Here is a 16,369-nt window from a genome sequence, read left to right on the forward strand (position 1 = left end):
CTAAATATGGTATATACATACAATTATTATTCAGCCTTAAAAATCCGGCACCTGGTACAACATAGATGAACCTTGAAAACATTATGTTAAGTAAAATAAACCAGTTACAAAAGGCTGAATAATGTATGATTCCACTTATATGAGGTTCTTAGAGCAGTTGAGTTCATAAAAGCAGAAAGGAAAATGGTAGTTGCCAGAGGCTAAGAGGAGAAGAGAATGGGGAGTTAGTGTTCAATGAATCAGAGTTTCAGTTGAATTCTGGAGTTGAATGGTGGGGATGGTTGCACAAACAATATGAATGTACTTAATGTCATGGAATTGTACATTTTTAACTTTCAAAAAGGTAAATTTAGTGTTATGTACATTTTACCACAATCCGAGAGGTGGTGAATATAATATGTGAGAGGAAAAGGTGGACAACCCTTTGAAATTAGTGCTTTGTTTCTATGGGTAGGGAAAGCTTGTAAACCAAGATAAGGTAATTTGCAAGGAATAATAGAGCAATCTCACCTTGCAAAACTGATAAGCAAGGGATCAAGGAGACTGGAAGGAAAGAACTTCAAATATGGACTATCCTGACCAAGAGGACAGGTGAACCTAAAAATCCAGATGATTATCTTTATGCCAAAATGCAAAGAAACAGGCATATTGAGTCTGTCCCAGAAGATTACATTCCTAACTCCCAAAAGCTTTTTATGGAATCATAAATTTCATGGGAAATTGCTGGAGAATGGTCTAATGAAAAGATATGAATTTTGATTGGACCCACTGTCTGCTCAACAATTTCCCTGTGAGCTAAGAGAAAGGGTCATTAGATTTGGAATCACATCCCCCAGTTCACAAGAGAAACACTGGCAAGTTGCTAATACTCAGAAGAGATCAATAGGACAGAAGAATCAGCTAAACTTGCGGGCACGGCAGCCATGGCAACAACCTTGGCAAACCCTCCACACAGATAGCAACAAGCCACTTCACGATCACTGGGAGCCCAGCCAAGAGAGGGAACACTGAGACAAGGACTTCGTAAATCCTGAGGATAAGCTCCCTGCACATGAAAAACAAAGGACACCTTCCAAAGCATCTCCTTTGATTTCTTCTGATCTTTCTTAATTTAAGAACCCTGGCACTAAAGTCTGGAGATCAGGCCCAGTCTCTCAAAGGGAAGGACAAATTGCTCCAAAGTCCTTAACGTCAAGTCCATTAAAACATTAGATTGACCTGAAGAGACTTTAAACTCTGTGACTTATCTTGAACAAAGGATAATATTCAAGAATCTCAGGTACTTTTAGATACAGGATCAAAGATAATATTAATTCTGGAAATTTGAATGCAAGGAGAGAAATTGTTTTGACTATTGAAGGGTATAAAGGAGAAGTAGCTGAGGTTGCTGAGTTGTGATAATGGCTGGACACATCGTGTATGCTTCAGTCTTGTCCAACTCTTTGCGACCCCATGGACTGTAGCTCGTCAGGCTCCTCTGTACATGGGGTTGTCCAGGCAAGAATACTGGAGTGGGTTGCCATATTCTCCTCCAGGGGATCTTTCTAATCCAGTGATTGAACCCACATCTGCCTGCGTCTCCTGTGTTGTAGGCAGATCTTTACCCATTGAGCCACCTGGGAAGCCCAGCTGGACACAGGGGGCCAAAAAAGTTTTCCTGGAGTGGTATTTCCTCTCCCTGAGTGTGTAATTGCAAGAAATTCATTACAGTTCTAGGGATGGAGAGAGCTTTCAAAAGGTTAAAGAGCAGGGTCCCCAAAATTGGACCTGCCAAAAGAGAACCTCTGGAACAACACTATTGCAAATGTGGAATCATATGGAAGTACAGTAGGTCTATACCAAATTATATAGGGTATTAGAGAAACTGGGACTATATAGGGCATTGGAGAAATTGGGACTAATCCCATATACCGCTTACCCCTTGTACCCTGGTTTGACTAGTCCAAAATAGAGATGGACATTGAACCAACCTTTTAGTAATCCATGGTCACTGATGTAGCAAATGCATTCTTTTAGATCCCTGTCATTTTGATCATCAATATAATTTGCTTCATTTGGCCAAAATTATACCTTTATCATCCTGCTATACCATAAATTCTTTAGCACTGTTTTATCATCTCATATGGTAAATTTTAAACAGGTTTCTTGATTTTATTCAAATGGAAAATTTTATGGATGGCACACTGGATAGCAGTAAAAATAATTGCATTTGAGGCTCTTCCTTTCCTTATCAATTTATGACTAAAAATGGTAAAACAATTTAACAGAAAAACTAAATTCAAAGACCATTTGCCAAAGCAGTAACTTTTCTGGGAATGTTGTTGTTTTGAAAAAAATTAATTATGCACTGAATGGAACACAATGTTTGTCCTTGAAACCCACATCACTAAACAAAGGTATGGATACTGACACAGTGGGATATGATGCTGCAGTATCATAACTAGATCACATGGCCTCCTGAAAGACAAGTTTCTTAAAGGTTACACAGGCAACTCTCTAACCTCTCATCCTATATAACCCAGACATGACTCTCCGGTGGACTCTCCAGTGATCTGATGGCATGGAATTATTGGCATGCTCCAAGGAAATGATAAATGTGTAATGTCTGTCGAATAGTGTTCTCATTTCTGAGTACAAATTAGTTGCCAGCCACTTATTGGTCCATCATTGGATTGATGGGTCCATCAACCTAAAGAGAGAATAGCAAGTCCTTTTGCCACCACCATGAATTCATTATATCTGATACCCACACACTCTCCAGGAATGATGGGCAAATGAGATCTCCACTGTTAAATGGACGTGGTAGCATCAGGAGAGAGTACTGCCCTTCACAGAAGTGTGCTGCTCAACTGGAAGCCATCCCATGGCAAGAGTGCCTTTACTGGTGCCTAAGATACACTGCTTCTTCTAAGAAACACTGTTCTTAAAGAGAAGAACCTTGGTCTCCAAGTATTAGTTATATCTAGTCATGCAGGGCAATGGCTGGGACCTGTGGAGAACACTCAAGCAGGAAAGAGATCAATCTGTTCTATTTCAGCAAGTAGATGTTAATAATGAAAGTCAATTTACATATGTTCTTTTATCATTACCGCAGGTAAATTTTGCAAATGATAATTAACTTTCCAAGCAAGAAAGAATGGAAAATAGAAATTAGTAAATGATTTCTAATAGAACATTTTGGAGAAGGAAATGTATTCTTCCAGTATTCACTCCAGTATTCTTGCCTGGCTCATTCCACGGATAAAGGAACCTGGTGGGCTACAGTCCATGGGGTCACAAAGGGTCGGAGATGACTGAGCAACTAACACAAACACACACACACACACACAATAAAACATTTAAAATAAAGAAGCAAGAGGATGACTAATGGGAAAAATATTCCCCAAGCATCCTGAGAATAAAATTATTTTCAAAATATTAATTTGTTAATAAACCAAATTATTCTTATCCTTCCATGTATGAATTAATATGTTCACACTCTACTTCCATTTAGGAATATTGGGTGAAATCAAGTGAAACCTATTAAGATATCAAATAGATCATTTCTTCAAGTAGTGTAAATTCAGTAGATACAAATTGTTTTTCTGACATAGGAAGACATTCCAATATATAAGTAGAATTAGAATGCAAGATACAGTGACTTTTTAGTTATCTGAAGGTTTGTAAAATCAATGCTTCAATCATATTTCATATCACAAATTTCTACAGGTAGTTATCACCATAAAAAGTTAAACGTATATTCCTGTTATATCTAAAAAGAGAAGAAATTTTGATTGAGTAAGGATATTCATTGTGGGCCATCTTTGAACAGTGGATTCTCTCTTTAAATTTATAAGACTTCCTCTACAGTTGTAAGTTTAGACACTGGCATTGTTTTGATGATTTGAAATACTTGCATAATGCTTGCTTTGGGACACATACATTCAATATAGATGTCAAACCGTGAACCAAAATTAGTTCATTACTTTTATTGACAAATAAAAATAAATGGGAATTGTTTTATTATGCATATTCTGAAAATGTTACTGCTAAACCATCATTTTCTACATTTATGAAAGCAATAGATTTTAAGCTGTATTGCTGCCTCTTACACTGTACGTACACAAGTGCACCCACCACTCCTCCAGCCACAGACACACACACATTCCCGTGTAGCTTTATTAAAGGTATGTGAGGAACTTCTACTGTCATGCCACATACCACCATTAATGTATTCAAGTCATGAGAGGATGAACCAATAGGAATAACTCCAGAGAACATTAAAGCAACAGTCAGTCTTGCATTCAAAGCGTGATATGTGGTATGACCATATAAAGCATCAGCTGGGATATTGTTAGAAATACAAAAGTTCAGCTCTCCATCCCCTAACCCAGACCTAGTTTAACAGATCTGTCCTTTAACAAGATCCTCAGGTGATTTTGCATATACACTAAAGTTTGAAAAACGCTGCTCTAGACTGCTACTGCTACTGCTAAGTCGCTTCAGTCGTGTCCGACTCTGTGCGACCCTATAGACGGCAGCCCACCAGGCTCTGCCATCCCTAGGACTAGTGATTCTTAAAGTATGGTCTCTGTACCAACTGCATCAATGTTTCCTGGGAACCTGTTAAAAATGCACATTTTTAGGCTCCCTCTCAGACACATGCATCAGAAACGGTGGGGCATCAGAAACGGTGGGGCTGGAGCCCAGCAGTCTGTTTTACCAAGGCTTCTGTGTTCCAACTGGTGGCAGCTGCTTCCGTGATTATTACCACATCCCCAGTGATGATCACCATGTGTGAGGGTGGCAACACTGACAACTTCTGGGTAGGAGCAAATGAAACCTACAGGACTTGTATCTGTGTGGCTTTATCAATTAGTGTGTGCCACTGTCCCAGTTGGTCACTCAACAGCAGCCACAAAGTTCTTTCTCGCGTTAAGGACTCCAAACTCACTGTTCCCTCTTCCATCATGGCTTTTTAATCTTCTCTTGAAAGTAACTGTAGTCAAAGTGTGAGTCACTCAGTCATATCTGACTCTGCAATTCCATGGACTGTAGCCTGCCAGGCTCCTCTGTCCATGGGATTCTCCAGGCATGAATACTGGAGTGGGTAGCTATTCCCTTCTCCAAGGGATCTTCCTGACCCAGGAATCAAACCCAGGTCTCTTGCACTGCAGGCAGATTCTTTACCATTTGAACCAGCAGGGAAGCCCCATCTTAGCCTTATCCTTTAAGAAATGTCAGCTCTTTAGAGAAGCCTCTGACCCATCCTATCTAAATTTATCCTCTCTTTTTTTCTGTCTGAACCTTGTTTTTTTCATAGAGCACATCACAATTCACCATTACTGTCAGTTTTCCCTACTAGATATTTAGCTTCATGAAGCAGGACCCACTTCTGTCTTGATCACTGTATTTTCCTTAGTTTTTAACAGTATATTCTGTATAGTAGGCTTAATGACTATTCAGTTCAGTTCAGTTCAGTTCAGTCGTTCAGTCGTGTCCAACTCTTTGCGACCCCATGAACCACAGCACGCCAGGCCTCCCTGTCCATCATCAACTCCCACAGTCCACCCAAACTCATGTCCATCGAGTCGATGATGCCATCCAGCCATCTCCTCCTCTGTCGTCCCCTTCTCCTCCTGCCCTCAATCTTTCCCAGCATCAGGGTCTTTTTAAATGAGTCAGCTCTTCACATCAGGTGGCCAAAGTATTGGAGTTTCAGCTTCAACATCAGTCCTTCCAATGAACACCTAGGACTGATCTCCTTTAGGATGGACTGGTTGACTATTGAAAAATGACGAATCAGGAGATGTAATGGAAAAGATGGCACACTCAGATAGGTAGATGGAGCCCTACTATTATTAACGGTGGTTCCACTAAGACTCATTCTTTCTATGATCATTTGAAAGTGAAGCTGCTCAGTTGTGTCCAGCTCTTTGCGACCCCATGGGCTGTGGCCTACCAGGCTCCTCCGTCCATGGAATTTTCCAGGCAAGAGTACTGGAGTGGGTTGCCATTTCCTTCTCCAGAGGATCTTCCCAACCCAGGGATCGAACCCAGGTCTCCCGCATTGCAGGCAGATGCTTTACCATCTGAGCCACCAGGGAAGCCCCTTCTGTGATCATAGTGAGTGAAAAGAAATGAGCTTTGCCACACTAAGTCAAGAACATAAGTAAGCATAGCTGGCTTATAATGTCCAATAATTTTCAACATTAGAAGTTCGCTAAACATGACATTTTCTCAGGAACTTAGAATTATGTCACCACAAAAATATGTTATATAAGTAGAATAACTTCACCTCAAAAGGAATGACACCAAAACATTAAAATATCAGTGTTTAATTCCCTTTTTGAATGTGTGTTGAATTCAATACAAATTGATACAGAATGTTTCTAGGCCAAATAAACCAATGTTACATTTAGAAGGCAACTGATTGCAAAAAATATATAATCTATGCTATACTTCATTTTTTAAAAGAAATTCAGGATCTTATTCTATGCTCAATGTGTAGCAGTAAAGATGTCTTCTTGATAGCCAAAGACATCACAACAAAGGAATGGCACGATAAAGAAATTTTGGTTGTTTTTTTCCCTCTTCATATTATCTTCATATACCAGTAAAAAATAAACTCTTTAATAAATAAATATATATAATAAATATTTGCCAACTGAAAATGTATAAATAGGTCCATCCTTTAAAAAAACAGTCCATCTTGGTGTGGCATGTTTCCTAGTCCATGTTTCACCCCAACTTTTTACATATAATGTCATAACCTGCAAAATCCTAGAAGGTTTTTAGAATTTATATAGCAATAATCTTGGCCAACTATGTCAATCCATCTCTTCAACATGAAGTATCTATTTGTAATGTAACCTTCAAAGTAAACATACTCCAGAGAGGTGAGATACCAGCAGCAAACTAGGTTGAGTTCGTAGGATCACAGTGGAACAGATTTTCAGCTTCAATCTATGAGTGAGGACTGAGCCAGTGTACCCGAGGGAACTAAATCCACTTGTAAAAAGAGATCCTGACCTACTTCAAGTGAAAATATTTTTTGTTTCTTGTTCTCAATATTCTTTTCTAAGTCAGTATCCCAGTGGAAAACAGACTCCATAACATTCTGAATGTTGTCCTGCGTTACTATTTTATGAAGAGAACTGAAACAAGAAAGAATAGTTGTAGTTTGGTTCTTAAGTAAAGACACCAATCCCCTTCAGCTGTACATAAGTAGGTCCTTGTACAGTTCAGGAACTCTTTCTGGATCCACTGGCCTAGGCAGGAAATGTGTAAATTTCTGATGTCTTTTGGACCTGGCCCCATCTCTTGGAGTTCCATCTTTGTTAAGTGCCACAAAATACCTGCGGCCAGTGTCTCCATGTCTATATATGTTCGATGAATAGGTATTATACCAGTTCTCCTCAAATTGCTCCCTAAAGATGCATTCAGAAGTCAGTTTCTCCTACAAGAGAGAAGATAGATACCATTAAAAATGATATCTTTAAGAAAATTTCCTTAGAAAAATCTCAACTTTTATATTTTTATTTCTTTGTTGATAACTATATCTTTGTCAAAGAAGGAGAAAGGATAAACTGTTTCTGCTTTGTTCTGTTTTAGTTCTCATGTTACCTGGAACTCTCTCCCAGGTGACTCCATCCAGCAGTTTATTTAACTCAAAGAACTTTAAGTTGAACGTCAATTTTCAATTTTATTGCCAAATAAAATTTGGCTTTTTTCCATAAGCTGTTACATAAAACTCGAATGAACTTTTTGGCCAACCCAGTACTTAATAAATATTCTAAATTTGCCCATGCACCATTTTATCTCAATTCCCACACCATAACCACCAAACAAGCTTGTAGTTTATCTTGTTCCATCGTTAGATGCCAAAGTTCTACACAGCAAATCTCTGCTATCATCTTGAAACATTTCAAGACCTTGCTAACATTCAAATTCCTAATTCAAGATCACCACTCCAAGTCATATATCCTCCCTTTATGAATTAATTATTTAATTATACAATACCCATGAGTAACTTGTGTCTGGATATTACTGTTTGGTAAATGCACCAAATGTAATAAAAGCCCAGTGATTTCTTGTCATTTCAAGATGGACTGCATATTATCCCAAGACATTAACTTCAGTTGCTTTTTTTTAATCTGACACATACATGAAGAGGGAAGACTGAAGTGGAAGTGTTAGTTGCTCAGTTGTGTCCAACTCTTTGCAACCCCATGGACTGTAACTCCCCAGGAGCCTATGCCCATGGAATTCTCTAGGCAAGAATACTGGAGTGGCTGACCATTCTCTTCTCCAGGAGATCTTCCTGACCAGGGGATTAAACCCAGGTCCCCTGCGTTGCAGGCAGATTCTTTATCGTCTGAGCCACCATGTGTATGGTTTTCTCTTTCAGCTGTGATTCTACTTTCATGAGATTACAAAATGCATTCCTTCTCTTTCTTCTGAGCTGACAGAAAGCCCAGAAAGGGCAAGTTTCACCTTTAAAAGGACAGATATTAAGTGGAATACCATTTACTGAAATATGATAACCAATTTTCCTCAGTGTATATTAAGATTCTAACTGTACATGGTGGTCTCAGCTGAGATTTTAAGAAAAAAGAAGGTACCCAATAGTGTCATCTGATAAACCATAAAAGCTAAATTCTCTTTGGAAATAGCTACAGAGACATAGACTTTAAGAAGGAATTTCATGTGAGATGATGGGAGGGAGTGGCACACATTTACACTGTAACAATTTTTTTTAAATTATGTCAGTATAAGCAACTGTGAGCAAATAAATAATGTTACCAGTGAAAGATAGAGATCTACATCATACTGCAGATTGAGTTTTATATTATCCTGTTATTCTAATTCTTGTGTTGTTGCTGTTTTGTCATTTAAAAAAGGAAAGAAAAAATCTTACACTGATGAAATATTAACCTGAAAAGTTTAAATTTTTTAAAGTATTTCCATATTTAAAATATTTATGGTAGACCTACAAATGTGCACACTTATCCCCTGTGATGAGCTTAAAAACTTCCCAATGCAACTCTAAGAGCACAGCTACTATAATTATCAAGACATCAGATATGGCCCAACTAGTGTGTTGCCATTGTCTGTTGTAGTTTACAGTATCCTAAGATTTCATCCAATCATTTCCTATATTGCAAAGGTCAGCAAGTCAGTGATGTATACTTACCTACCTACGAAAATAGTAATGGATAGAGAAAACTTATATTAAATGAATGTAAAGAATTCAACAAGGCAAGAAGAAACTGCTCTGTTTCCTATCTCTGGTCCCAGGATAATGAGCAGAAAGAACTAGTGAGCTAAAAGCAATAAAGGGTTAGGGTTTAAGAAGTGAAAGTGAGTTATGAATGCTATACTACAGCCCAGACATATGGAAATTTATCAAGATAAAGATTTTTCATTTCTACTTAAGTATGTATATTTATATATTTCTTCTGATATGCATTATTGGTAGCTATTTTACTTAAAAAATGGATAGTCATTATTTAATGAATTACAGTAATTTTTTAAAAAAAATACGTACTGATCCATATAGTTCTCCTTTGTCATTCATTCCAAGGTAAAGACCACTGTCCACACCTCTAATACTGACAAGTCCCACTGCCACACTGATGAATTCCAGGATACCTGAATTTATAAACAAAACAATGATTTGCATTTATTAAAGAACATACAACTAATGAAAATCTTCAGAGAGTAGTAGATCAAATTGCTAAATATAATACTGCGTGTGGAAGTCCTTCATAAACTGAAAAGTGCTGCACAATTGCCATTATGATGAGGTTCCCATTTCATAGATAAAAAAACTAAAAAGAGAAAAAATTGTTCATTGTGATATAATATTGAGGGTATAAAACCTTAAACAAAATTAACCTGGGTTTGAATCCAGTTTAGTAACTTACTGATTAGTCCTGAGTACATAAGTCAGTTGTCTTTTTTGAACTTCAGTGTCTTCATACATAGAAGGGTGAAATGCTTCCTTACAGGAGAGTGGTAAGGACTAACATTTTTAGGCATCCAATAAGTGGAAGCTATTATTACCATAAATTAGTATACAATAGAGATGTTCTTAGTTCTCCTTGATCCCACTAATTATAACCATGCCCTGTTAATTGTTTTGCTTTGTTTTTGCTTAGTATGAACTAAGTAAATTTTTTTCTAGCAGCAGCCAATATACTTTATATGGATGCCTTAGTATTTGGTAGTTTATAAAGGGCTTCTACTTTTACTTTCCCATCTGGTCCTCAAAAACAACCTCCTAAAATAAGTGTGGAAGATATTATTATCCCATTTTACATACAAAGAAACTGAGGTTTGCCTAAAGATAATGATATTTGTAATTAACAGAACAGATACTTGGAGTCATATCTTCTGAGTCCTAATCCAATGTTTATACTTCAGAACACTGCTTCTTGAGGACAAGAAAATAGTTTCAAAATTTACAGATTATATAATATGCTGGTTCCCATCCCATGATTCTTAAGGATAAATTTTATGGTTGAAAAAGTTAAATGACTTTATAATTCATGAAATGTGATAGCCAAACACCAAGAATTTAACATGTAAGTAGATTCACTTTCAGAAACTTTCCAGAATTGAGCAACTAAACTAAATAACAACAAATAGGTAAATTAGTACCAAAAACTCTCCACTCAACACTATTAATACACTATAGTTAAACAAAAACAACAACAAATAAAAACCCTTAATGCTTCCCTCTGCATCATTCTTTTTCTCTGCACACACTAACCTCTGGATTAGTGTCTTTGTCTTGTTCTTCTCTTTAGACTCTTTGCTGAAAAAGTATGTAGACAGACTTTCTATACTTGGAACTGCCTTCCTCAATAGCTTTCTACCTTCACCCCTTCACCTTGTTTTAAGATCCACGACAGTATAAATGTGTACCATTTAGCCTAACTCTTGCTCTTAAGTCATTTCTTGATTTATTGTACTACAAGTTCCTGTTTGGACACATGATATTACCAAGGCCAAGGGAAAGAACAAAATCTGGCTATTTGCTTATATGAAGGGCTCTGTTCTGCCCAGATCCTAATTCATTCATTGGCAGAAACATAGATGCTTAAGCTCTAAACATAGATCCTTAAGAGCTCAAAGGAGCTCTTTCAAACTATTAGGAGATCATGTAGAACACTAGACCTAACAAGGATCTAACAGCAACAATATACTGCCAAAATTCCTGTAAGTGACTTGCCCAAGGCCGAGAGGAGAAAAGATACAGTAGGAAGACACAGACCCCAGAGGATAGCCATTATAATAACTGATAGAGAGGTAGGAAGTAGAGGAAAATTAAACTTACTGCCAAGTTCATCAGTGATCCCTATTAGAAACAAAAATAAAGACCCAAAACATGACTGGTAGAAGAAGACACATTAATGGAATTTCATCCAAGATATACTTACAATGCATAGTTACTTGAAGTTATAATGAATGTTACATTCAAATTGAAAAGTGTACTGTGGCTCACTTGTAACTTAACTCTCTTTAGGTATCTGATTTACATTAAGATGCTCTTGTCTTTCAAAGAACAGGAACTGATTAACTGATTAGACTGCATAGTAGAACTAGTTTTCAAGTACAATAAAAGTTTCATTTCCATATAAATTAATTATAAAACAGATCTTATAAGGTATTCATTTTTCTCACAACTAAATCATAAACCACCTGCACTTTAGTTCTTATCTTAAAATAATGCTGCTAGCTTGTCAAAAAACATGTTAATTGTAGAAAGACAAGTAATTACATATATTCTTAGAATAATTATATTCAATAGCTTCAACTTCATTAAACGATATGCAAAGCCTCATATACATATAACAAGGTCAAAATAATTTTGTGGTGGCTCATGGGGGCTGATGGGAAAAAGGTTATGTGTTTTCATGTTCCTCTTAAAGATTTTAGCCACACTTTTAAATTCTGATCCTTTTTCTCCACAAGGAAATAGTATACTACACAGTAATTTGTAATCATTTGATTCTTAAATGAGATTTGACAAGTCTTTCTTATTTATAATATGAGGTGGCAACTAAGCTAATTCCTTAACAAAGAGTAGACATGAAAAACTTTCCTTTAGAGGTAATCACAGATTTTAGATAGATTTTCTAATGCCCAGTGTCCCATAAAAAGACTTGGAGGTACTTTGTCTTTCTGGTATCATTTTCAAAGCCAGCCTTTTAAAAAATCATAATAAACAGGTGAGTCAACCCACAATGCAACCACATCAGACAAATCTATGGAGAATAGGGGAGAAGAAAGGAAAAGCCTTTAAAGGAATATGTTTGATCTCAGGCTAAACTTTTTTTAAAGTAATGATTCCATGTTTACGTATTAGGTAAAATCTTTCTACTATACTACTGTGCAGAAAAACTCTATTATAAATACAGAGCTAACTCAGATAGGGAATTTTTTAAGCCTCACTGGGACCTTTTGTTTTTATTCTATTGATGTGGTTTTGAAACTTTAAAACACAGTATTCTGAATTTTTATTTAATCATGGTCAAATTAGTATAAATTATCAAAAACGTTATCTACTTTAACATCTCAAATAGTACATCTTAAGCATTTTCAGAATTCTTACTTTGATGACATAGAAATAAATTTTAGAGAGAAAATAATTTCATAGTCAATCATTGAAGAACTAAGAAAAGAAGGCAAATATAAAGAGAATCATGTAATATTGGTGTTGTTGTTTTTGTTGTTTAGTTGCTAAGTCATGCCTGACTCTTTTGTGACCCCATGGCCTGCAGCCTGCCAGTCTCCTCTGTGCATAGGATTTCCCAGGCAAAAATACTGGAGTGGTTTGCCATTTCCTTTTCCAGAAGATCTTCCTGACCCAGGGATCGAACTTACTTCTGCATTAGCAGGTGGACTCTTTTCTACTGAGCCTCCTGGGAAGTCCATTTAATATTACACATGCATGCTGAATACATACTTTCTTCTCATCTACATTTCCTTGTAGTAAATTCTGATGCTTTAGCTATCAAATGCCACTAGGATGCACTGTAATGCACTCTAGAGGTTGTTACTCATTTAAGACATCAGACTAATTTGGGATATCTTTCCTTTGTGTAACAGTAAATATTTTGTTCCTATAGGTACCCCTGCACCATAGAGTGACTTAACCCAGTACAAAAATCAGTCCAAGTCATATTTTTGCAATTACTAACTAAGCATACAAAATTTTAGCAAAAAAAAATTTTCTACTAAGATGGTCATTCTGATAGGCAACACTTACAACCTAAAGAAGGGAATAAAATACCAGTTTAATGAATGTTATCAAGTCTACAAATATTTACTAATCTCTTCCCATAGATTCAGTCTTATAAAAAGACACAAAGTAGAAGAAGCAACTACTTGACTTTGGGGAGATCACAGTTGAATTACAAGTATCTTAAAAGTAGAATTTCCAAAGTTACACCATGTATCACATGGACCTCCCTGGTGGCTCAGCGGTAAAGAATCCGCCTGCCAACTAGAAGACATGGGTTTGATCCCTGGGTCAGAAAGATGCCCTGGAGAAGGAAATGGCAAACCCACTCCAGTATTCTTGCCTGGGAAATCTAATGAACAGAGGAGTCTCAAAGGCTACACTCCATGGGGTCACAAGAGTTGAACTTAGTAACCTCACCACCACCACCACTATGTATCAGAGGGGGTGGGGGGTGGGGGAGCCTGACTATTACCTAAGCTTAACTTCTACCTGTTCTACTTATAGGCATTAACACATTTGCCTTCATTTCTAAATCTTTCTGGTAGCTGGAGGGTTTTTTTGTAACAAGTGAAGTGCAGTAATTATTCAAGGCGAGGGAACTGAGCCACATGGTATCAGCAGTTCTTTAGACATGGAATCTCAGCCTCTTCAATTTAGAAACCACTTTCTGAAAGTGACCCCAAGGTTGGCCACTAGGTCATGACACTATGGACTCATAGTCAGTGGGAATTTGGAAGAGATCAGTGGAAGTTGCAAACATGTGGGGTTTAAAAAGTTAATTTTCTAAGCCTTTAAGTGCTGCCAAATGACCACCACATGCTCATTTCCACATCTAGGGTTACAAATGCCCCCTCAAACTGAGATTTACACTTTTCCAAAGTTTTAATGAGGACTTCAAGTCAAAAAGAGAAAACCAAATAAGAACAAGGGATGAGGACAAGAGAGGGCCCTTCAGAGATAAGACTCTCAAAGAATTCCACTGCTAAGGAAGGGAGAAGGAAAACCGACACTGTGTTAGGTAGGCCCTTTCACACTGCTGCTACAGGTAAAGGGAGTCTGTAAAAAGAGATACAATGATTCTATCTAGTGAAGTTCCAAGTTGGAGGATCAAGATCCTTCAAGAGTGTTAGCCAATTAACTCAAATATGATGAACACTTCCACAGTAGAGGAAAGATTCTGGAAGGTTAGAACAGGAGAGCATCTTAAAAGAATCACCTGATTTAACCCCATCATTGTACAGAGAAGAAAAGAAAACTCGGGCTCACTGGTTAGAGCACGTGCTAGTCACACAGCTGGGTAAGGAGGAATTACAGTAGAGACTTTATGGTTTCCCAATCTAGTCTCTTAGCAATCTGCCTTAACAATCATTCGGGTTTTGTTTTGTTGGGTTTTGTTTTTCCTTTCTTTTAACTCCTTCTGCTCCCAGGCACTGTTGGAGGTATTCTGAAACATATCTCTTTGTGTTCCCACCCATATCTTCTTTCTCGCTTCCCTACTTCCTCTTACCTATGGTCAATACCAAGATCTTTGCTTCAGGATTTCATAATTTCTAAAGAGAATCTTGGTTAAAGGACTGGGCATGCTCTGTAGCCCGATAAGCATTTTTTTGTTTGTTTGTTTTCTCACCAAACTTTAACAGCGAAGAGAACTGCAGGCAGGTGAGCCTGACAGGAGCGATGGTGCCCACGGAGAGTTATTCTGTTACCTGCTCAATATGTATGGTGCTCTAGGTTGACAAGTAAAAGCTCGCTTCCTATTTTTGAGCAGTAACCATACAAGCATCATCAACTGCCTGGCTGTAGGGCAGGTCGAAAGAAGCGGAAGGCTTTCTGTTGTTAACTTTTGTTAAGTGGACAGTTACTGGGGGAAACGTGGGGGGCGCAGGAGAAAATAATAGAGATTTTTTTTAAAAACTGCCTGCGAGGTAAGGAGTGCGGGAAAGATGTGGCTCCGTGTCCAGGGCTCTGCGTCTCAGGCAGCCAGGTGCGGGCGGAGCACCCCCCACTCTCCTCCCGCCCCCTCCAGCGTCTGGAGCAGCAGGCCAGCCGGCGATCGCAGAGGCCGGCGAACAGGCAAAGTCCTGGGGTCCCATAAGTCCCAGCCCGCACTTGGCACCCAAAGGGTGTCTGAGGCTCCCGGCCCCGCGCAAGCCGGAGTCGCTCAGCAGGCGAGCAGGGAGGAGAGGGGGATGTGGGTGCCCGTACGTACCGAAGAGGCTGTGGTCCTGCCGGGTGCCCTGCACGCTACCGTCGGGCAGGATCTGCAGGTGGAAGCCGGTGCGGCAGTACAGCTGCCGGCGGCGCAGGAAGCCATGCAGGTGCGCCAGCTCCGCCGCCCCGGGCCCCCCGCGGGCGCCTCGCTCCGCCGCGCCCCGGCGCTCGCCCAGCAGAGGCGGCCGCTCCCCGGCAGGAGGCAGCAGGAAGTGCGAGCCCACCTGCTGGCCCAGGCCCTCCAGGCCGCCCAGGAAGCCCCCGACTTCGGCTAAGGGAGCCATGGAGCGGCCAGAGGGCGAGGCGGACGATCCGGAAAACAAAAGACACCCCCACCCCACAAGCAAAACGGTAGCGGGGATGGGGAGGTGGATGAGAAAAAATGATGGCCAAACGAGCGCCAAAAAAAAAAAAAAAAGTTAAGGCCCGGTTACTCCCGTGAGGTCGCAGGATGGACTTTGCACTGAGAGCAGGGACGCTTTCACTGTCTTGGAGCGGTCTTCTCTCCCGGGGTAGGTGGGAGCCGGCTGCTGGCCTTGCAGAAACATCTATAAGCTGCCGCTGCCAATACGGGGACTGGGGCTGGGGGCTGGGGCTCCAACTCCGCAAACTGATCAGATCAGAGTCCTGTGTACATACACACAGTATATATGCGGGTCCTCTTGACATATGCTAATCAAGTCCTTTCATGCGCGCTGGGGAGGTTTCCGTTTGAAATCTTAAACCGGCCTCCTCTCAACACGTTTTTGCTCTTCGGAAGTGACCAGAAGGGGCCCTTGACGGCTCTCTATCAGTGGCAGTTGCAAAAAAAAAAAAAAAAAATCATTCCCACCATTGGCCAGAGCTGGCCAGCAACTTTGGGGAGGCGCAGTCAAGGCCCCTCTTTGCGGTCGTCTCTGAAACAACCGTGATGCCGTGCGGCCG

The 16,369-nt window shown here is 39.3% G+C and overlaps 1 protein-coding gene across 1 annotated transcript; it reads right to left on the bottom strand.

Annotated features, from left to right (window-relative positions):
- Window positions 1-7,192: 7,192 nt before the first annotated feature.
- Window positions 7,193-15,729, bottom strand: FGF20 (fibroblast growth factor 20). Its single transcript, XM_081521536.1, has 3 exons — window positions 15,444-15,729; window positions 9,530-9,633; window positions 7,193-7,438 (listed from the first exon to the last, which is right to left on the bottom strand). Exons 1-3 carry the CDS (start codon window positions 15,727-15,729, stop codon window positions 7,193-7,195), a joined length of 636 nt encoding a protein of 211 aa, XP_081377662.1.
- Between the last annotated feature and the right edge of the window lie 640 nt (window positions 15,730-16,369).

The sequence above is a fragment of the Giraffa tippelskirchi genome, chromosome 8 (assembly GCF_054371585.1).
Source record: "Giraffa tippelskirchi isolate mGirTip1 chromosome 8, T2T-mGirTip1v1.2.pri, whole genome shotgun sequence".
Classification (NCBI taxonomy): Eukaryota; Metazoa; Chordata; class Mammalia; order Artiodactyla; family Giraffidae; genus Giraffa; species Giraffa tippelskirchi.